This window comes from Ahaetulla prasina, chromosome 2 (genome assembly GCF_028640845.1).
Source record: "Ahaetulla prasina isolate Xishuangbanna chromosome 2, ASM2864084v1, whole genome shotgun sequence".
Classification (NCBI taxonomy): domain Eukaryota; kingdom Metazoa; phylum Chordata; class Lepidosauria; order Squamata; family Colubridae; genus Ahaetulla; species Ahaetulla prasina.
This window is the reverse complement of record NC_080540.1, coordinates 80,338,953-80,361,688: the sequence shown is the minus strand read 5'-3', so window position 1 is coordinate 80,361,688 and position 22,736 is coordinate 80,338,953. Positions and strand designations below refer to the sequence as shown.

The following is a 22,736-nucleotide window of genomic DNA, read 5'->3' as shown; positions in this document are numbered from 1 at the left end:
ATCGATTGATTTTTTAAAATTAAAAAATACAGTGATACGGTAATTTGAAATCATGTTACAATCCTGTCAAGTGTTTTTACTGGATGAATCTTCATCCACATTACTTGTCAGCTTTGAGTTCTAATCTACAGCGTAATATAGGAAGATACAGAAAAGCAGCAAAATTAAACTCCACATTGCATAGACATTTGTTTTTCTCTGAAGAATTGTTCCAAAAATAAGCATTTTGCCCTTTGTTTTTGAATTTAAGAAATACCATCCTGTTGTCTGACTATAAAGCTTTATTTTATTCCATTGAAAAGAATTAACATTTTTCTGTTTGCCAGACATACAAAAATGTACATGAGAACAGTTTTTGAATGATGCTGTATGTTATCTCTCAAAACTTTGTGGTTTCATTATTGAAAGAAAAGGAATGAAGACAAAAATGTACTTTAATACACTTTTGCATGAAATGTATATTATACATTTTATTTAATGGGAGTGGGGAGAAGGCCACTTACACTCTTACAAGATTATTATGCATAAATCCAGTTAAGTTCAAATTTCCCTCTTACTTGGCACAGCTCTCTAAGCCCTGGAGCCCTGTTAATATTTTCCAGCCTTATATAGCTTATCACCCACAAAAATAAAACCCCGGATAAGCCAAGGTAAAATTAGAAAAGAAAAGCAGAAGGTATTGCCGATATTGTTGTTGACATCACCAGATAATTGCCGATCGTTTCCCACGGAATCCGCATTTATTACGACTCGAGAGCGGACCGGAAGCGTGGGAAACTTTCAGAAGCGACTCTATGGTTGCAGAGCCCGATACGCTCCCGTCGGGCCAGTGCCGGGAAATCTTGTTTTCCGAGGCCTCAGCCCAGCCCTTCCGTTTCCGTTTCGGAGGCCGGTGAGGGGAGGGGGGGGAAGGGCAGCGGCGGGGAAGAGACAGCCGGAGGAGGAGGCGGCAGCGACAGCGGGATCCTTGCGGCTCATCGGGCCACCCGGCCTGGCTCTTTCCCGCCCCCCCTCCTTCCCCCCCCCCCCACAAACCTCAGACTTAGGAGGCCCAGGCCGCCGCCGCCGCCAGTTCTCGGCGGGGGACGAGTTCGCGTGTTCCGCTCACCCAGTCAGGTTTGGGCTTTCCGTAGCTCTCGCTTTCTTCTTCCCGCCTCGCCCGCTCGCTCCTGCTCAGAGTCGCCCCCAGGCCCGTTCTCGGTGTGTCCCATGGACAGGCACAAAGTGAAGCGCCAGAGGCTGGACCGCATTTGTGAAGGTAAAAAAACAAAAAACAAACAAAAAAACCCCCCCCAAACTTCCTGAGCTTCGGAAGGAGGGATGGCGGGCACCGGGCGGCAAGAACTCTCCAAATGTCGAACGACGAAGCTGCCGGACGATTCGGACCTCGTGCCCCGAATCTCTCTTTCTCTCCACGTGGTGTTGTGACAGAAGGCTGCTCGTGGAAGTATTTGCGGCCGCCCGCCTGGCTCTGCTGTGAGGCGTTGTGAGCTAATCCTTTCTTTGAAAAACGGGGATCCTCGAGTTATGGCCCCGTCCGACCTGCCCGTAGACCGAGATGCCCAGATTACCACAGCCGGTCCCGACTCCTTACTTAAAAACCGCGGTCTGTATCCTCTTTCCTTGGTGGAGACCATTATCTCAGCTCATGTGACAGACACCCGGTGAACCCGGTTAGCCTTAAGGTCCCCACTTGACAGAAGGGGAGAAAACGTCTAATAGTGGTTTTTTAAAAAAAAGATGTCCAAGTATGTGAAGTGTCTCTTTCAAAAGATATCATAGATAGTAATTATTTGCCCCCCCCCAAAAAAAAAAGTATGTTTTCTCTATTAATGTGTACTTTCTGGGTTTCTTGCAAATGTGTCAAAAAAAAAAAGTTTGGCCTTTTAATCTAAACCAGTTTTCTGCTGTCTAAAAAGCACATTTGAATTGTATGTACCTTTTATCCTTCACCTTCTTGTATTAAGTAGTAGCAATTGAGGACCAGGTTTTTTTTATTTCTGTGGGATATTATATTTATATATCGTATATTATATATAATATATTTATATTTTATGGCACCTAACTGAAATTTTCTGGGCAGATTACGAAGCTCTTTAACATCAGCCCCCATCCCATAATAATAATACAATAAAAGCTAATAACATTGTCCCTGAAGAAGTAAATGAAAAATAAATGATTTAAAGGAAGCAAATTGTTGCATATAAGTTAGTCTTGTTTTGAACTGAAACCTAAATGATACTATGCAATAGCAATAGCACTTAGACTTATATACCGCTTTACAGTGCTTTACAGCCTTCTCTAAGCTGTTTAGAGTCAGCATATTGCCCCCAACAATCTGGGTCCTTATTTTACACACCTTGGAAGGATGGAAGGTTGAGTCAATCTTGAGCCTGGCAATGATAGCTACATAGAGATATATGACATTAAGTTTTGCTCAGTTTGGTGTTAGAGATATATGACATTAAGTTTTGCTCAATACAAAAGATGAGAATTACACTATCCCCTTATGATATTGAGAGAAAGCCATTAGTGAACACAAGATTCCGCCATCCAGAAGAGCAATCTCTTCTGATTCTAGCTTCAGACTTTAATGCCTGATGAATGCCTTCTTCTTTAGGCACTTGTTTGGAACAGAAAAGCAACATGCCAAAGTGTCTTAGCTTCCCAATAGTTTTCTGTCTGGCTAACAAGGCCAGCCAGAACTTTTTGATTCTTGCTCTGAGAATTATTCCATTAATAGCTAGGGATTAGAAAGGTTTTTTTTTACTTTATTTGGGGCTCAAATTATATTAATTGTGTATAAACTTATTAAGATATATTTAGTTGGGTTAGCATATTACACTTACCTAAGGTTTGCTAAATCATGGTTCACTGCATAAATACAATTGGTTAGCAATAAAAGAATATTTTTAGCTAAGAATTGAATTGCGGGGTCCTTGGTGTCCATTGAGCTTGGGTGCTTTCTTGCAGACGTTTTAGTACCAAACTAGGTAACATCACTGTTAGTGTTACAGTTGGTTAGGCGTATAGACTTACTAATTCATAATCATTTTACTTTACACTCACACATCTTGATAAAGCAAAACCAGTATGTTGTAACTTAATGAGAACTATGGACTCAATTTCCATCTTTGAGTTATATCATTGTTGAGAAGACTAGTATAGTATCTTGAAACAGTTGTGCATTTCTGTTGTGTTTTTCATCATTTCCTTAGCTAGGAGAGAACAAATTGAGTTCCTTTTTAGATGTAATAACCATTTCTTAAGTGGTTCTTAGTTGATTTTTGCTATTCAGGTTTGAAAGCACATAAGATACTGAAAGGTTGATAAAAGATATTTGTGCACATGATCACAACTATTCCATTCCTCACAATTGTTAAAAATACGTTAGAATTATTAACTTAGTCAATATTTGCAAATTGATATGGGTAAGTATCTTCCATATTACTGTTTTTTTTTCTGAAACATTCAATTTTTAAAGCATTGCTGGGTGCTCCCTTATACTGATCAGGCTATTGGCTTATTTGTTCAGTAATTTCTGTTCTGATTGAAGCAACCCTCAAGTGTTCCAGACAGGAATCTTGTGTTTAAAATATAAAGATAAATATTCTCTATATAATAATCTTTACTGCATAAAATACTTATTTATGAAGGCAATAATATGACTGGAAATAATAATGCTAAAAAAATCAAGTTCCTCTTTGAAAACTCAGTTTAAGAAATGATAACTCAGACCCATAACTCAGTCAGATAATGTATGATACCATTTTATTACTTTTGTAAATTTCAAAAATGTATAACTTAGACCATCAAATATTTTGAATATTCTGAAGGGGTGTTATGAGATATGTTATAAGATGTGAGGAATGAAATTTTACAAAAATAAATGTGTGTGTGTGTGTGTACAATATATTGTAAATCAGTTCTGTAAAATGATTGACAATACTTGACCATGTAATATATAACTGAGTGTTATTATTATATTAAAAAAGAGGTATCTTTCCCAATCTTATTGGAAAAATGGTAGAATTTGAATTTGGGGTCTTTTGCACTTGTAAAAAGTTCTCTATTTTTTCCAACACTTAACATATTGGGATGCCATAATTGATTTGCAACGGGACTAGTAGAAGTATATTTTTCATTTTTATTTGTGGGTGAATAATGCTATTTTCTTTTGTAGGCATAAGGCCTCCTATTGGTAATGGTCCAATGCCAGCCCGTCCATTGGTTGCCCTCCTTGATGGCAGGGATTGCACTGTAGAAATGCCTATCCTGAAAGATGTTGCCACAGTGGCTTTCTGTGATGCACAATCAACTCAGGAAATCCATGAAAAGGTAAGTGTTTTTTTAAAAAGTAGAGGGGGAAATTTCAGTTTCCAATGAAAATTGAGTTGGTTCTAGAATTCATAAATTCTGTTTTGAGAGCTAGCCATTATTTGTAGTTGCTTTCCATCCTCATTTTGAACCAAATTCTATGGAAACCAATGGGAACTTAAAAGAACTCAGAAGGGGTGGTCCTTTGTTAGCAAATTTTGCCGAAAATGCATACTGCACTTTGCTATTCTGCTTAAGTACGAAAGGCCAGTGGGAAGGGAGTTGAACAATTCTTTTTCTCTTTTCTGTGAATTTAAAAGGATGTGAAGAAAAGAGGGATGGTGTTTGTCCTTTTGTAGAAGCAATTATATTCTCTTTCTGTCTTTCACATTCCATTCCTTCCTTGGAGTACTTTGCAGTTCATTGAACAGCAAATAAAGCGTCGATCAGAAGTGGAATGCTGAATAATAAGTGAGGTTGTGGAATCCTGAGCTCACTAGTTCTAATGCTATGAAGTAAGCATTATTCTGTTGTTCTGTCTTCCTCTAGGTTCTAAATGAAGCTGTTGGGGCTCTGATGTACCACACCATTACCTTGTCGCGCCAGGACCTGGAGAAATTCAAAGCTCTCCGGGTCATTGTGCGAATTGGCAGTGGCTATGACAATGTGGATATCAAGTCAGCTGCAGAATTAGGTATGGTGATCCCAGTGCAATTAAAAAAAAAGGAATATTGGAGAGTTGGTGGGTAGGGAATACATCCTTCCTCCGTATTCAGTTCTGGGGTTTGGGCTGAATTAACTAAAAAAAATTAAATTTCCGAGAGGCAAGTAGAATATTTCCTATGATTAAGATAAATTTGCAAAAATAAATTTACATTGTTTTCATAAGAATATTAATTGTTTTAAGATATTATCCTTATATTGGAAATAGAAAAATAGTTTCTTGGCTAAAAACATACAGCATGGCTTGAAACCCATAAGTATGATATGCTTTTGCATAAATATAAATGGAGCCCATGTATTGTCTATACTATACACGATTTCTTCAGGCAAGTGATTGGTTGCTTTCTTTGTTTTGAAAACAAAGTAACTCTTCAGTCTTACAATCTTTTTATTTCCAGATATTTTGTGCTGATTTATATTATCATTTTAAACAAATATATATTGAAATGAGATCTAAATTATTCAGATAAACTGGGATTATTAAATTCAGATAATTGAATCAACCTGATATAACTGAAGAAAGAAAAGTATAATTTAACATTTCATTAGTGAGGTTGTCTAAATATTTGAGAGGCTGATCTGAAGAAGTTTCTGATTTCTTTAGGTCCAGATTTCTAGTCAATGCACCTTGCATGGTACTGAATTATTGAGATCCTATCAAATGTTTGTTTGAGCTTCAAGTTTACACTTTCTTGAAATGAGAATTTTGCCAAAATAATAATATTCCCAAGTTATGGTATGCTTGATGTGAAGCAGTTCTTCTGTGTGAGAAGTACCTTTACGACAGATAATGTAAAAAGTCCTTTCAAGCTCAGTCAATTAAAATAATTTCAACAAGCAGGGCAAGGAAGATCTGCCAGGATAAAAGAAATTAAACGAACCTACCATTTTAATAGTGTAATACAGCCAACAGCCCAATGCAGACAATCAGTCCTGCAATCTTATAAAAGTTATCTGCTTTTTTCTTAGTAACTGTTAGACAGAGAGCAGGAGAGAGTAGATACTGTAGAAGGAGAAAGGGAAAGAAGAACGAGGGGTTGGAGGAACTTGTATAACATCTAAAAGGACGAGGGACTATAAGATTTAACTATCAGTTGAAAAGAAAATTGGAAATCAAATTTCTTAAACTTATTTTTTTCTCCTTTTTAATTTCTTTCCATTTTTCTTTGAATTCTCTTTTATTCTATGAAAATACTTAATAAATAATACAATAAATTTTTAAAAAGAGAAAGAAAAAGTAGGCAGGGAGTAGTCTCATTCACTAATGGTGTGTGATTCTCAATCGATTACTTCGAAGGGAATATAGCAGGGAAAGAAAAGCTTCCTATCTTGGCCTACATAAAATTCGAGTATGGGATCAGATTGATAACAAAATGCTGAGATTATATCAGGAGGTCAGTAAAATGTATTATATATTCCTATTTCCTTAGGCATTGCAGTATGCAACATCCCTTCATCTTCTGTAGAAGAAACAGCTGATTCTACCCTCTGCCACATCCTGAACCTTTATCGTCGGGTTACATGGCTTCACCAAGCCATGCGAGAAGGAAACAGAGCCTCGAGTATGGAGCAAATCAGAGAAGTGGCTGGTGGTGCTGTACGTATCCGTGGTGAGACCTTGGGCATCATTGGCCTTGGTAAGCAGTTAGTGCTTTTTGTAGCTTGGATAATGTTCTAGTGTGACCAAACATTCAAACGTTTCAGTTTTTTGTATTTCTCTCGTGCCTGTTACTTTTCTACTTTCGTGATTCGAAGGAATCCGTTGCTTTCCATTTAACCTGGTAGCAAAGTTAGGATCTGTGCTTACTCTGAAAACCACAATTAGAAAAGCTGTTTGTTGCAGATGAGAGAAAGATTGAATATTTAATTTTAACAAATATTTGTTTTTAACTTTTAGTTTTTATGAAACTGTAAGCAGCCCAAAGTTACTCTATGGTAAGATGGGCGGCCAATAAATGTAGTTTTTTATATTTATATTTTATATTATATATTATATTAGAAATTTGTCACACCTGAATGATTTTATTGAATGTGCTCTTCCAAGATTATGGAACCATTTTAACATAATTCTTAATGGGCTAATGCTTAGATAATCAGACAAACTAATAACTAATATCTAAGATTGTCAGGTATACTCAAGTACTGGAATTCTTCAGTTTCAGAAGGAGAGCACTGAATTGAAAGAGTTAGAGAGTAAATAGATATGTGCACAACTCATAACTGATTAAAGAATGGAATATTCTCTTTCCAAATCAAATGTATTTTGCACATCTCTGGTGAGTAGGTATTGTGCTTGATGTATGTGTTTTTTCTAAATTGAAGTTGTTCTTTTGTCATTAAAGTGGAAAAGGAGAACACTAGCTATTATCTCCTAATAACTGTATTGTTGTTAAATAAATATGTGATTATTTTGCATATATGCTTGGGACCATTAGACAACTTTGAGAACAGTTTCTCAGAACTGGATAGCTGCACATCCGAACTGGACTGCAATTATTATTTCTATTTACTGTACTTTTATTTTTCTCAGTAACAGAAACTCTGTTGTTCTTAGCATCTCACACCATGGCTTCTCCTAGGTGATAGAATTGTAGCTTACTTCTGTATTAAAACCCAGAACATTTCCCGATTCATTAATGCATATCCACAATAAACAGAAATCCTCAAAGACAGGCAAAATTTAACTGTGTTCCATAGAAATACAAAAACTTTCAAGCACATATTTTAAAAAGGCAACAGTTTTATCTCAGAAAAATCAAATACAATCCCAAGAGAGAAAGATCCCTAAATATATGCCCTCCTCCACCACAAACATTTAGGTACTGTATGTTTGTTTTGTCTAAAACAAATCCTGCCTTATGCTGTGTTTAAGAGTCCCATATTTTCTTTTTTCTTTTTTAAAGGCCGAATTGGGCAAGCAGTTGCCTTACGTGCAAAACCCTTTGGTTTCAACATTATTTTTTATGATCCTTATTTGCCTGATGGAGTGGAGCGTTCCTTGGGATTACAACGGATGGCCACCTTGCAAGATCTCCTAATGCACAGTGATTGCATCACATTACACTGCAGTCTAAATGAACATAACCATCATCTCATCAATGACTTCACCATTAAACAGGTACAGCTTTGCCCTGAGCGGGGCATTGTGCAAATTTCAGGAAAGTAATGCCACGCATAGGTTTATATGTAACAATTGTTTTGAATTGAATACTTTATTTGGCCAAGTGTGGTTAAACATGTAAGGAATTTGTCTCCAGTGCAGAAGCTCTCAGTGTACATGCAAAGCAACAGAATAATAATAATCATAATAATATCAATGAGGGGAGAGTAAGAAAGATAATAATGACAAATAATAATAATACAGCCATACTATGTGGAAAAATATACATAGGCAGCACTGGGAGAATTAGGTCTTCAGCGGATTGATGGCCTGAGGTTTTAAACATATTCAACTCCAGACTGTTGCAACTGCACCATAGGGCCAGTTGTTCAGCCTGCTGTCTATATGCAGACACATCACTGTCTCGAATGAGGCCAATAACAGGTCTATCATCTACAAACTTCATAACTTTAACAGAAGGTACCCTTGAGGTGCAGTCATTGGTACATAGAGAAAAGAGCAATGAGAGAGAACACACACCCTGTGGGGCACCTATGCTCATTGTCTGAGTACTACATGTAATTTTCATATAGGTGCTAGGTAAATTTTTGAAGACAATAGTGGGTTGTATAAGAGGCACACATTTCAACTTAATCTTAACAACAAATTCATTAGAAATCTTTGGCAGATAATTTTCAGATCTAAGAAGCTGGTAGATAATCTATTATGAATGGGAGTGCAGTACTCTTAAAAGAGAAGGTGTGCACATTTGGGACTTTTTTGATTCAGTTTTATCACAGACACAAGTAGCCTCAATAATAGAGAATAATAATATTATTAATAATAATAATAATAATAGAGAATAATAATAGAGAAACCTTCCGGAAGATGGCGACCAGGAAGGTTGCACCGGAGAAATGCTCTCTGTAAAAGGGCTCTTTTGAGCTCTTAGGAGAGCAGTTTCCCCGAAGATTCCTTGCTGGCGATACTCCAGAGCCGAAGGTTTTTCCAGGCTGCCGTGGATTGAGGCTGCCGAGGTTCTTCCAGGCTGCTGAGGACTCAGGCGGTGGGCGAAGAGTCGGAGACCGCCGGAGCCTGGACTGCCGCAGCCACGCCGCAGCCACGCCGCCCGCTACCGCCGCCAGCCCTGGGCCCCTGCCAGCCCTGGGACTGCCGCTGCCGCTTGTGCCGCCACCGGAGCTGCCAGCCCTGAGACTGCCGCTGCCGCTGCCGCTTGTGCCGCCAGAGCCGCCGCCAGAGCCGCCGCCAGCCCGTGGCGCCACGGGCCGCCGCCAGAGCCGCCGCCAGAGCTGCCGCCAGCCCCGGGATTGCCGCTACCGCTTGTGCCGCCAGAGCCGCCGCCAGACCCGAGACCACCGCTACCGCATTAAAGGCGGCTGGAGACACCAAACCACTAAAGCCACCCCACCAGACCGGGACTGCCGCTGCCGCTGCCGATACCGTGAGTCGCACCGCTGCCATCACCGCCCTCCATCATCGCCTCCCACATTGCTACAAACTTTAAATTTCCCACCAAGGAGATAAAAGCCCAGCAACATTTACAACAACCCTAATCAACCTATCCCCAATCGGCAGGACTGCTGCAGGACTACTGGTGAGTTCCTAGGAGACTCCAGTCTCCGGCCTCTACTGACTTTTGAATCTCCGCCATTACAGCCACCTGTAAAGAAGCTTCTCCAACCACCCTATCTCACCATTTTAAATTTCCCGCCAAATCTCACTGTTACCATAGTAACTCCCTATTACCATAGCAACTGCCAAATTGACTACCATTTAAAGTTAAAGAGACAGATATAAAATCAAAGATAATTGATTAAGTGACAGACACTTAATCATTACTAAAATAAATAATAATAAAATAAAATAAAATAAATAAATAAATAAATAAATAAAACAAAGGAATAAGAAAGATCATCATTATGCCAGCCAGAAAATCAAGCGCTGATAAAATCTTAGAATCAAGATTAACAACTATTGAACAAAACATAGATAAAAGATTACAAGCTATTGAACAAAACCTAGAAAAAGAATTCAAAATATTGAACAAAACCTAGAAAAAGAATTCAAAATATTGAACAAAACTTAGAAAAAAATTCTATCAGTTATTGAACAAAGTTTCACAGATTTGATAAAACAAATTTCAACACTAAAAATGAAAACTCTAATGATCTAAATCTCTTCCAAACTCATCTATCACCACAAAATATACAACTTACAACTCAACCTAGACATCAAATTAATACAACACAACCCAATCAACAAACAACTACTAATCAACTAATCAGAGATGCAATGGAGAGGACAAAAATAATAATGCAATATTATTTGGACTTGAAAACACAAATGAACCAGATATCAATAAGATTCACAACATCATTGGAAATTATAATTCATCAACCATCTCCCCAAATGAAATAATTGCTGTCTCCAGAGATGGACCAGAATATAAAAACAGCGATGGGACAACAGCACCAAGATTTTGTAGAGTTATATGCACTAATGAGGACAGCAAGCAAATTCATAAAGACTATAAACTCAATTGCTAAATCCAACCCTACCTACAGTAAACTTAGATCACGTCCTGACCTATCCTTTCTACAAAGGATACGCTCTCGTGAACTTCGCACAGAACTTAAAAGAAGACAAGACAATGGTGAATCCAACCCATACATCGACTACCATGCTGATTGCATAAAAATAAAACCTGCAATCAAAAATCACCTCAAACCCCCATCACCCATAACAATCAACCAGCCATCCCAGTATTCAACCAAGTACCCATCCCCCTACCTCCCATTCAACCAACCATCTTACCAACTATCCAACCAACAGCCATCCAATCAACAATCCAACCAGCCATCCAACCAACCATCCAAACAGCCATCCAAGCAGCCATCCAAGCAGCCATCCAAACAGCCATCCAACCAGCCATCCAAACAGCCACCCAACAATCCACCCAACCAGCCATCCAAACAACCATCCATCCAAACACCCAAACTACCATCCAACCATCTATACAACCATCTATTGTCCACAACCCCCAACCTACTAACACCCAAAACTAGGTATGCACGCCCCTTACCTCTTCAACACCAATCATATCAGATCTCAAATGCAAATTGATAAATGCAAGAAGCATAGTCAACAAATTACCTGAATTTATCCTCTTATTAAACAGTGGCACATTTGATATCATTTTTGTTTGCGAAACATGGCTGAATTCATCCCTTCCTGACTCCATTATCTCAAACAAAGAATATCAAGTCTATCGATCAGATCGGGAAAACCAAGAGGTGGTGGAGTGGCTATCTTTTACAAAAGACACTGAATCTAAAAATATCCAAGTAGCACATAAACTCTCTCTTCCTGAAACCATAGTATCGACCTATCCCTTGACACTACTCTTCGATTCTTACTATGCTACAGAGCCCCCGACTATGACATTACCCACGCAAATATGCTAACCTCAATGCTAACATGGACTACCTCTTGCCCATACCCTCTTATCTTCCTTGGTGACTTAAATCTACCTCTCATTAACTGGACAACCAATGAATGTTCAACTGACCCAATCCATACTACACTATACAACGCTGTTACAAACCTAGGTCTTGAACAACTTGTAACTAACAATACAAGACTCAACAACTGCCTTGACCTCATCTTCTGCAACAATCCAAACTCAATTTACGGTATACAAATTAAAGAACCTTTTTCAAACAGTGACCACTGCATGATTGATTTTCGTCTCAATATCGTCCATACTTAATTCGTCATAACACCAGAACTCCCAACTACAACTTCAAGAAAGCCAATTACGACCTTATAAACAACGATCTTTCACTTCTGAACTGGCAAAATCTGTTTGCAACCTGCATAACCGCTGATGACCTCTATAGAATCTTCCTACTTGAAATCAATAGAGTCATTAAATTATATGTACCACGAATGACTACCATGTCCAAGAAAAACAAACTACCCATATCAATAAAAAAGCTTCAATCAAAAAAAAATCCTCTGGAAAAGAAACAAAAAAGGCTATGTTACAAACTTCAGAAACCGTTACAGAAACATATGCAACCAAATTAAAACTGAATGCACAAATTACCACACCAAGCAAGAAGAAAACCTTCTACGCACAAATTCCAATCGTGCCTTTTATAATTTTGTCAACAGTAAACTTAAAGATTCAAGATCCATCCCACCACTAAAAGATTCTAACAACAAAGAATGCAATGACGAAACAGTCAAAGCAAACCTCTTCAACATTTTCTTTGGCTCAGTTTTTGTTAACTCCGATAACACATATCCAACATTCCACAAACGAACCAGCAATGACTATGATGATCTAACTCATATAGATTTCACAGAAGACAACGTTGGTAAAGCTCTTCACAACTTAAAACCATCGCTTTCTATTGGACCTGATGGTCTATGTGCATATTTCTTAAAAAAACTTTCCATTAATATAGCTGAACCCCTAAGTATTATCTTTGATAAAGCTTTCACTACCAGTTCTCTTCCCAAACTTTGGTCACTAGCCACAGTCATCCCCATCTTCAAAAAGGAGACCCCAGCTTAGTCGAAAACTACAGACCGATCTCCCTTTGCTCGTCACCTGCAAAGTCATGGAATCTATCATCAATCAATCCATTACCTCACACTTAGAAACTAACAACCTACTCTCCAACAAACAATTTGGTTTCAGGAAAAGTTATCATGTAACTTACAACTTCTCCACTGCAAAAACATATGGACTTCAAATCTAGATCAAGGCAAATCAATAGATGCAATCTACATAGACTTCTGCAAAGCTTTTGACTCAGTAGTACACGATAAACTTCTCCTTAAACTAACATCCTATGGCATCTCAGGACCCCTCCACAAATGGATATCTGCTTTTCTGTCTAACAGACAACAAGTGGTCAAAATTGGCAATGCTTTATCAAATCCTGTTCCTGTCAAGAGTGGCGTTCCTCAAGGCAGCGTCCTTGGACCAACACTCTTTATTCTATACATTAATGATCTTTGTGACCATATCTCAAGTAATTGTGTTCTCTTTGCTGACGATGTCAAACTATTTAACACCACAGACAACACTTCTATCATTCAAAACGACCTTGACCATCTAACCGCTTGGTCTAAAATTGGCAGCTCAAATTTCAACCAGCAAATGCTCAGTCTTACATATAGGAAAAAGAACTCTAAAACTAAGTACATACTAGATGGACATTACCTTACAGACGACCCCATCCCGTTAAAGACCTTGGAGTTTTCATGTCAAATGATCTAAGTGCCAAAGCCCACTGCAACTACATAGCAAAAAGCTCTAAGAGTTGTAAACCTAATTTTGCGTAGCTTCTTTTCCAAAAACACCACACTACTAACCAGAGCATATAAAACATTTGCTAGACCAATTCTAGAATACAGCTCACCTGTTTGGAACCCTCACCACATCTCTGACATCAATACAATTGAACGTGTCCAGAAATATTTTACAAGAAGAGTTCTCCATTCCTCTGAAAACAACAAAATACCTTATCCCACCAGACTTGAAATCCTAGGCTTAGAAAACTTGGAACTCCGTCGCCTTGACAAGACCTAAGTTTAACTCACAGAATCATCTATTGTAATGTCCTTCCTGTCAAAGACTACTTCAGCTTTAATTGCAATAATACAAGGGCAACCAATAGATTTAAACTTAATGTAAACCGCTTTAATCTAGATTGCAGAAAATACGACTTCTGCAACAGAATCATCAGTGCTTGGAATACTTTACCTGACTCTGTGGTCTCTTCCCATAATCCTAACAGCTTTAACCAAAAACTTTCTACTATTGACCTCACCCCATTCCTAAGAGGACCATAAGGGGCGTGCATAAGCGCACAAACGTGCCTACCGTTCCTGTCCTATTGTTTTTCTTTTCTTCTTCCTATATATGTTTATATGTGTATATACTATATAATCTTTTTGTATGATGTTGTGACAAAATAAATAAATAAATACCCTTTTCCATATTGGCTAGGGTGAAGTTGCCAGTCCTCTGACATGAATTACTATAAGCCCATTTATTTTTGGGTATTCATGAAAATGATCCTGAAAGTATAGTTGTTCTAAACTGGAGCAATCAGGACACTGATAAGTATAGCTATTAGAGATCCTATGATACTGAACCTGAAAAGAGTATCTTAAATGGGCCCAATTCAAGATGTTGATTCTGAGTTACAAAGCTTGAAATATTTTGGGATCTATTATGTGAAAAATGATTCACTTTGTACCTGTCCATCTTAATTTTGGGAACAGTGGGAAAACTTATTTTATGCAAATCTTTGTATTTTTGAGGCAGAGGCAGTCCCTTGCTTAAGAACGATAGATTTAAGGACAACCCCTAGATACCAGTAGGCTGTCTATTATTAAAAATGGCAGACAGCATTCTCCTTCCTTGAGCTGACAAACCATTGAAGTTGTGCAATACTTTGAGTAACCGCTGAAACTGCACATTGTTAATATACAACCTGTTTATTGAAGTTTTTAGTGATTTCTTTAAAAACTGAGTAATTTCAGCAGTTTCTCTGCCCAAGGAAGGACAATGCTGTCCATCATTTTTTAGTAATAGACAGTTTGTAAATACGAGTTCTGACCTAACATAAAAATTTGGGTTAAAGACAATTAGAAACCTAACTTGTTCTGAACCCAGGGACTGCCTGTAGTATATAAAGGTAAAGGTTCCCCTCGCACATACGTGCTAGTCGTTGCCGACTCTAGGGGGCGGTGCTCATCTCCGTTTCAAAGCTGAAGAGCCAGCGCTGTCCGAAGATGTCTCCATGGTCATGTGGCCGGCATGACTCAACGCCAAAGGCGCACGGAACGCTGTTACCTTCCCACCAGAAGTGGTCCCTATTTTTTCTACTTGCATTTTTACGTGCTTTCGAAACTGCTAGGTTGGCAGAAGCTGGGACAAGTAACGGGAGCTCACCCCATTACACAGCAACACTAGGGATTTGAACCACCGAGCTGCTGACCTTTCGATCGACAAGCTCAACGTCCTAGCCCCTGAGCCACTGCGTCCCTCTGTCTGTAGTATATATTTTATTTAAAATAAATTTGTAAACAGTTAAGTCCACTGGAACAAATGTGTTAGGATTTATGGAGGTTTCATTCATGTTTGTTACTATTTGATGTAGTTGTCTTCATAAAAGTCACCTTTAGAAGCCTGTTCAAATAGGAGCAAGGTTTCGATAAAACAAATTAATTTTTATACAACATCACCTGGGACATTTGTATAGAGGCAAGACACAAATGAATTAAATGAGTAAATACATTTGAATTTTACAATGATCATTTTCATATTGCATTTTCATATGTGCAATAATTTAATCTCGGTGGCCCTTTCTGTATTTTGCTATATAGATGCGTCAGGGTTGCTTTCTAGTGAATACAGCTCGTGGAGGTCTGATTGAAGAGAAGGCCCTAGCTCAAGCCCTAAAGGAAGGGAGGATCAGAGGGGCTGCTCTTGATGTGCATGAGTCAGAACCTTTCAGGTAACAATTACATTATCAGGCCTTTGTCAGTTTTCAATAGGATACATATCTCTCTGCATCTTAGAGCCACCAGCGATCATAATCCAAAACATGCCTGTTTCTCTACATCACAGTTTTGCTAATGGGCCCCTAAAAGATGCTCCCAATGTGATTTGTACTCCTCACACAGCCTGGTACAGTGAACAGGCTTCTATTGAGTCGAGAGAGGATGCGGCTAAGGAGATCCGAAGAGCCATCACAGGTAATTGAAAAACCAGCTCTGTAGTTGCTTCCCAAATGACTTCACTGGACTAGGTCTGTGTAATAGCAACAGGTTACACACCATTTTGTGTGTGACCAAATAATAAGTACTTTAAAAAAATAATTTGACCTTCCTCTATTCTATTGTGTTTTAAGTGTCATTGTATATATGGACTTCACTTTTTTGATCCCTTGTTTTGACTGTGGATATTTCATTTTTTCGAGTCACAAGGTTTTTTTCAGATCTGTTTATGTGCATATATAGTCTTCCTTGTCTTCCTTTCAGTGACTGTTCTAAATCACTGTTTCTTGTTATAATTGGCAGTAGGAAATATTAATCTGAAGTAAATGACCAGAAGATTGCTTTGTTCCATATCATTAATGGCAGAAGGAATAAAAGTGCACTCCTTTGAGTCAAGATTCATTCTTGGTAATTTTTTGGACACATAGTTTTTTGACAAGAGACCCAAAGTATCTACTATCTGGGGTATCTTTATTCCCAAGACTCACGTACAGCTCTGGATATTCCGTGAAAATCTCCCATCCAAATCCTAATCAGGCTTAATGCTGCTTAGCTTCTAGGCTACTCAGCATTTTCCCAATGGCATTTTCTTGTGCTGATCAGCTACACCTCCAAAGTCCAATGTAATTATTGAGTTTCAGATTGCTTATTTATAAGGTTTTTCTTTTAAATCATGGGTAACAATAGGAGCTGCATACCTGTAGGATTAAAGCAAGAGTGAGCAGGCCTGCACCATTTTTAATTTCACACACTTTATTCATAGAGAGATACATGTCCATTCTTCTATATTCTTCTATATCTCTCTCCCTCCATCCCATCCTTTTGAAACAATTGTGGAGAATTAAGAAGATTAAATATATGCAGAAAACAATTTGCAGAGTTCACAGGGTATCTGGAGAGAAAAATGAATTCTTGCCTTTTTAAGTTGTAAGCCCCCATCCTGGGCACAATAATATCTTTTTTTTTTTTAAATTAAAATCTTCTACTTGTTCTATCGGACATTAGAAGTGTAATTACTGGAGAGAGGGGAAAAAGGAGACTCATGAGTCAGGTATGTATCCAGTTTTGAATTTGCTGCTGCCTTTATAGGGAATGATCATTTGGACAGTTGTTTTAAATTATTGGTCTTATAGGGCACATAACAAGGGATCTTTTTATGGCTCTAATTTTCCAGAGAAAACTCAGATTATTCATATGTGCAGATTTCTTGTGTATTTTTTTCTTTGCTTTGTTCACCTGCTGCAAATTAGCAAGGTAGTCAGAGGAAGAACTTTTGATATGTTTTGGAATATATATTTACAAGCCTGGTTGTTGGCATAATCTTTCTTTTCATTTGTGGACTTTGATATAGGTCACATACCTGATGGTTTGAGGAACTGTGTTAACAAGGAATACTTGCTTTTAGCGGCTCAGTGGTCTAGCATTGATCCTGCAGCTGTACATCCAGAGCTTAATGGAGCTACAGCTTACAGGTGAGATACATACCTCTGAATTTTTAGCAGTGAAATTGTAATACGAATGCTTATCAAAGTGACTTTTGATTATCATATGTTTTCTTCTTATGACAGGTTTACTCCAGGAGTAGTAGGAGTAGGAACCTCTGGGCTGCCGGAGCCACCAGTTGAGGGAATTGTAGCTCACAGCATTCCCTCTGTGTCTCACTCTGCACCACACACTCCTTCTCCAGGAGAGTCAAGCAAATTGGAGCCAGACAGAGAAATCTCCACTGACCAGTAGCACCTCTCTTGTCTTATTCAACCCTTAAAATAAAACAGGAAAAGTCTCCTGTTTTTAGGACATATTGTGACACCCCCTCCTCTCCTGGACTGCTTCCTCAACGGACAGGAGAATGCATTTCATTATTGGCAAATTCTAGCTTTTGCCTTTAAACAGGTATTTTTATAATGAATTTAGTTTAAATCTCTGGTGAATCCCTTTACCTGGGGCAATGAAGTAGTGATTTTTCATTATTTTGATAATGCTTAGTTTTAACATGCAAATTCATATGCCCCTGCCTCCAGTATATGATAGAGAGAAAAACAGTACCAAACTGAACAGTACCTGGATGAACACATGAATTCCAGTGATTTCTATGACTGGCGTGGTTTTTAACGTGATTTCTTAGGTTGAGTATCAGTTACGTCTCAGGTACAAGTAATAAAAACACTGTATTGGGATAGGGTGGGGGAAGCTGTGCATCTGGATTGCTTGATAGAAAGAAGCAGAATTCTTGCTCAGTTGTGAGCACTTACTACTTCAATCCTTCCTGCTTGCATTAACCCGATGTGGTTGTTGAATGATTTGTTCCCAGGGCTATGGATAAATAATTACAAAAACACAGCGTGGATGTGGAATTCTGTCTGGAATTTGTATGTAAAACATTTACAGAAAATCAGTTGAATTGTTTTAATAGTTTAGATGCTTGGCGGGAAGGAAGATGATTGAATTGAGATTTTGAGCCTAGCTCAGGGAATGAGGACTCAGCTCCACGCAGGAAAGTAGGAGGAATTTTAGAGCTCAAGACTTACAGGATGTCTGCGTACAAATAGTGCAAACTTTGCAGCAACAAAAAAGGTAAAATCCTAGAACTTAATTTAGGATTGAAGTTTCTTTGACCCGTCTCTTTATAGCTTCAAAGGCCAAGCTAGGATTTTTTCCCTTTTGATTTTGTCTAGTGTGAAATGTATTAGGGATGTGTGTGTCCAGTCTTCATATTTTTTTTTTACTCCTACTCTTCTCTGAATTCCTTGTTTTGCAACAAACAAACCAACAGATCTTATTCTCAAGCCTGCAGCTAGCTATGCACATTCTTCCTGAAAGATGCAGTTGTTCTATTCTATGACAGTTTTCTAACTTGAGTGTGTTTTAAATGAGGCATTTAAACTCTATATAGAGGCAGTACTAGAGTATAATTTGTGGGGGTGGGGTGGGGGAAAATTGCTTTTTCCTTAGCATATTGTCTACACAGCATATATTTCATCATGAAACAAAATATTTATTAATGTTCATATATATTATTTTTACATTGTTTGGAATTTTGAGCATGAAAAATTATGTTTTTTTAACCAATCTGCTTAAGTATACAGCTAAGAGATAAATTTGGGGAGTGGAAAATGGCAATTCTTCTTTCCTGGGAGTTGTTTTGATTTGCTTTGTGGTGGGTCTTTTAAACAGAATTATCAATCAGGCAATCTGGAAAAAGATAAAGTAAGATACCCACCCACTTCAATCTGTGCTTATAGCTAAAAGTTAATAATTGGTTAGCACATTCCCAAACTTCAGATTGTTCTTCAGACTTAAATGTCAGTGGCTAACTGGCAGGTCCATATCCTCTTTAATATGAGTGAGATACTAATGGAGAAAAGCAAATTAATTTTTAAATTGATCATATTCTGATTTTGTTTTTGCTTGAGATGGCATATTCCTTGATATGTGTTATGTTAGAATGTAAGTTGGAAGTGTTTGATATAGTTTAAGCTCTGATAATTGGGAGACATAGTTGCTTTATATTGGCACGGATGATTATGATTACGTGTTTAAAATTCAGATACCTCTTGGGATGCTCAGGTTTTTGTAGCAGTATCTGGGGTGAGATAAATTAAAAAGTTAGTACTACATATGTGACAGTTAAGTATAGGGGGCCTTTCAGTGACTCTTCAGTGAACTTTCAGAGAATTTTTGTTTAGGGCAAAAGCAACAAATGCAGCCTTTTATTGAATATTTGTACTAAATATCTAACCAATTAAAAACTGGAATTGAGGTGCAAGTATAATTTAATGCTAGCCCTTAAGGTAGAAGAATCAGGAGTGGTGATGAGGTGGCTCACTCCCTTGCCCATCTCTTCATAAATTTTCTATACTTTTCTTTCCCATTCTAAAAAACTAGAAGCATGATAACATCAATTCTACATGTAAACCAGGATTAATTTTGTTTGAACAACTTTGAACCAGGTAAAGATGGCAAAAGGAATCACAGCATGTGATGCTGCAGCTTTGCAGATATTTTTGCAACATCCCTTGAAAAGCTGTATTCTCCAGTTTAGTAACAGCCTAGCTCAGATTTAATGGTGTGTACGATGTTCACATTCCATGCATTGAAGTGGAAAAATTATTCATAAAGCATAAAAGACATAGTTGTTTCCAATAGTTTAAGATGTTTTCTTGTGAATGAGAAGGCATAAAAACAGGATGAGGGAAATGAAAATTAGATTTTAGGAAATAGTAGCCATGGAAAAAGAGAACTGTGAAAGATAATTGAAGCCCTAGAATGCTATTTTTTTAGTTCAGCTTCACTAGTTGTTAATACATGAAGTTTATTGGCTACAACCATAAAAGCATAAATACTGTATGCTTTAAAAATGAAAGCTGGGATGCTCAGGATATTAATTTCTAATACTAAAGATTCTATACTTGTATGATGTCAAATACATACTGCCCTGGAGATGAGGAAATAAGCCTATGTATATTCTTAGTCTGATAATGATGCATATTTTACTGGCCTCTTGCAACCCATATATCACTATAGCTTTATAGCTACAGTTTTAAATTCTGAGAACCTATAGGTTCAATCTGACAGCTACAGATGTCTGTAGTCTGCTACCATTATGCCACAAGGAAGGAATTTTGCGTTATGACATGGTGACCCAAGACCCATGCTTTTATACTTCCATTTCCATTGCAATGCACATTTTGTCACTTGCCTCTATTTGTTCACCCATGGATGCCTATGGTTTCAGCTATAGAGATTTTGGAAGTGATATCCCAGAATCATATTGTGTTTCTAGTACAGTTTATCAGCAACTGCTTTGTTGCTGACTGTTGCTGTCTTTTGTTTTCAAGGTTTCTGATCAAGGTTCCAAGCTGTGGAATTGCTCAGAGTCTCCTATCTTGCCTGTTTCAGGGAATAGTGTAAGATACACTCACTTCATGGTGGCAGCCTACATTAGTAAGCAAAATATTTTTACACATGGATACCTCTAAAGATTTATAAGATAAAACCTCCAAACAGAGAAAATGGGAGGATCTCAGCTGGTTTACAGCGAGATATTTGTTTTGATTAGAAAATATGATATTTGGCATACTAGAAAAATATTAACAGTAGAAGAGTTGCAACTGTCTCCTATTGCTGGTGGAAAATGATTTAAATCTTAAATCCTCAAAAATAGCCAGTATTACCCAAACCTATATTTGGGAATTTAGAAATTTTGAGCTTACCAGAGTAGCATTAAATATGAATTCATATCAGGTTTTAGACTTTAGCTAATCAAACTTCTGTTATAGAAGGAAGGACAAGCTAGGTCTGATTATAAAGTGCTCCAGTTGCACATTGTGATGTTTTTGTTTCTTAGAACATTTACCACAAAAATGGGTAAAAGTGGACATATATGCTAAATTTTCCTCCTGGTACCAAACATTCAGCAACTCCTTAATGTGTTTAGACATACAGCTCCAAGCTCCAAATTTTATGCATGCTAAGGAAGTAAATTAGAATGAAAATTCATTTTAAATCTTCCTTCAAAATTAATGTGGAGCTTAATCCCAAAGAATGTCTTTTCATAACGTTATTAAGACAGGAGTGCTCTGGGTCATGCTAAGGTTAATCTGCAAGAGGAGTTCACTCTGTCCCATGGAATATTCTGCTTGTCAGATTTGCTGTTGCTGGCCAGCTTCTTTTTATAGAGGACTCAAAAGTTTCAGAAATATATTTTTGTAGACAATAACTAAACTGTGAAACTTAATAAGGCATGTAAAAGCATTTCCAATGTTTCCTGTACAGATTTTTCTCCCTTCAATTCCCTCTTGGCTTTTGTTAGAAGTTTGACAGTTTCTTGAATATATTTTAATAAATATTTCGTTTACGGTTATGTGGGTCTTCTCATTTAAGTGTGTGGCTGCCTTGACTAATACTGATGGAATGTAGTACCTTTAAGTGTTGCCTTATTATCTAATTGTGCAGGTGTAAACTTCATTTTCCTTAAAATTAAAAAGCTAGTAAACTTAAAAGATGGGTGAGGATGTAAAATAAACCTGCTACGATGAAAGTGCTGTTGATGAAGGTTCCAGAATAGTTAATAGTAAGCTGTAGATGACTGCAAACATTTAAGTATACAAACCTCTCCCTTTAAATGCAGCATCTTCCATAATTTATTACAGAAAACTGAGCTTCTGTTCCAGAAGGAATGGTAAAGATAATAGCTGCAATAATGTAAATAAAAGGAATAACAGTTTTTCACAAAGAAAATACTTTACTATCCTAAAAGGTTATTTATATAATCTGAAAAAAAGGAGATTTTTACACATTTTTGAGAACATAGAAATGGCGAACAATCGTCCAGTCTCCAACCTTCGCTTTTTGGTGAAGGTTGTTGAGAGTGTGGTGGCATATTAGCTTCCCCAATACCTGGAGGAAACTGTCTTTCTAGACCCGTTCCAGTCCGGCTTCAGACCTGGTTACAGCACCGAGATGGCTTTGGTCGTGTTGGTGGATGACCTCTGGAGGGCTCGGGACAGGGGATGTTCCTCTGTCCTGGTCCTGTTAGATCTCTCAGCGGCTTTTGATACCATCGACCATGGTATCCTGCTGCGGCGGTTGGAGGGATTGGGAGTGGGAGGCACCATTTATCGGTGGTTCTCGTCCTATCTCTGACCGTTCGCAGACGGTGTTGGCAGGGGGGCAGAGATCGACCTCTAAGTCCCTCACTTGTGGGGTGCCTCAGGGGTCGGTTCTCTCGCCTCCTGTTCAACATCTATATGAAGCCACTGGGTGAGGTTAT

The 22,736-nt window shown here is 38.0% G+C and overlaps 1 protein-coding gene across 1 annotated transcript; it reads left to right on the top strand.

The window, feature by feature from the left end:
- Positions 1-1,010: 1,010 nt before the first annotated feature.
- Positions 1,011-21,827, top strand: LOC131190880 (C-terminal-binding protein 2). Its single transcript, XM_058168365.1, has 9 exons — positions 1,011-1,258; positions 4,184-4,338; positions 4,867-5,011; positions 6,471-6,677; positions 7,944-8,158; positions 15,572-15,702; positions 15,816-15,943; positions 17,316-17,436; positions 17,533-21,827. Exons 1-9 carry the CDS (start codon positions 1,210-1,212, stop codon positions 17,699-17,701), a joined length of 1,320 nt encoding a protein of 439 aa, XP_058024348.1. The 5' UTR covers positions 1,011-1,209; the 3' UTR covers positions 17,702-21,827.
- Positions 21,828-22,736: the final 909 nt, after the last annotated feature.

Bases quoted from the DNA above. Each gene is read 5' to 3' on its own strand.
- LOC131190880 (XM_058168365.1), top strand. From the start codon at position 1,210: ATGGACAGGCACAAAGTGAAGCGCCAGAGGCTGGACCGCATTTGTGAA. The intron at 4,339-4,866 runs GTAAGTGTTTTT...GTCTTCCTCTAG, and splicing joins CTCAGGAAATCCATGAAAAG to GTTCTAAATGAAGCTGTTGG. The intron at 15,944-17,315 runs GTAATTGAAAAA...ACTTTGATATAG, and splicing joins GATCCGAAGAGCCATCACAG to GTCACATACCTGATGGTTTG.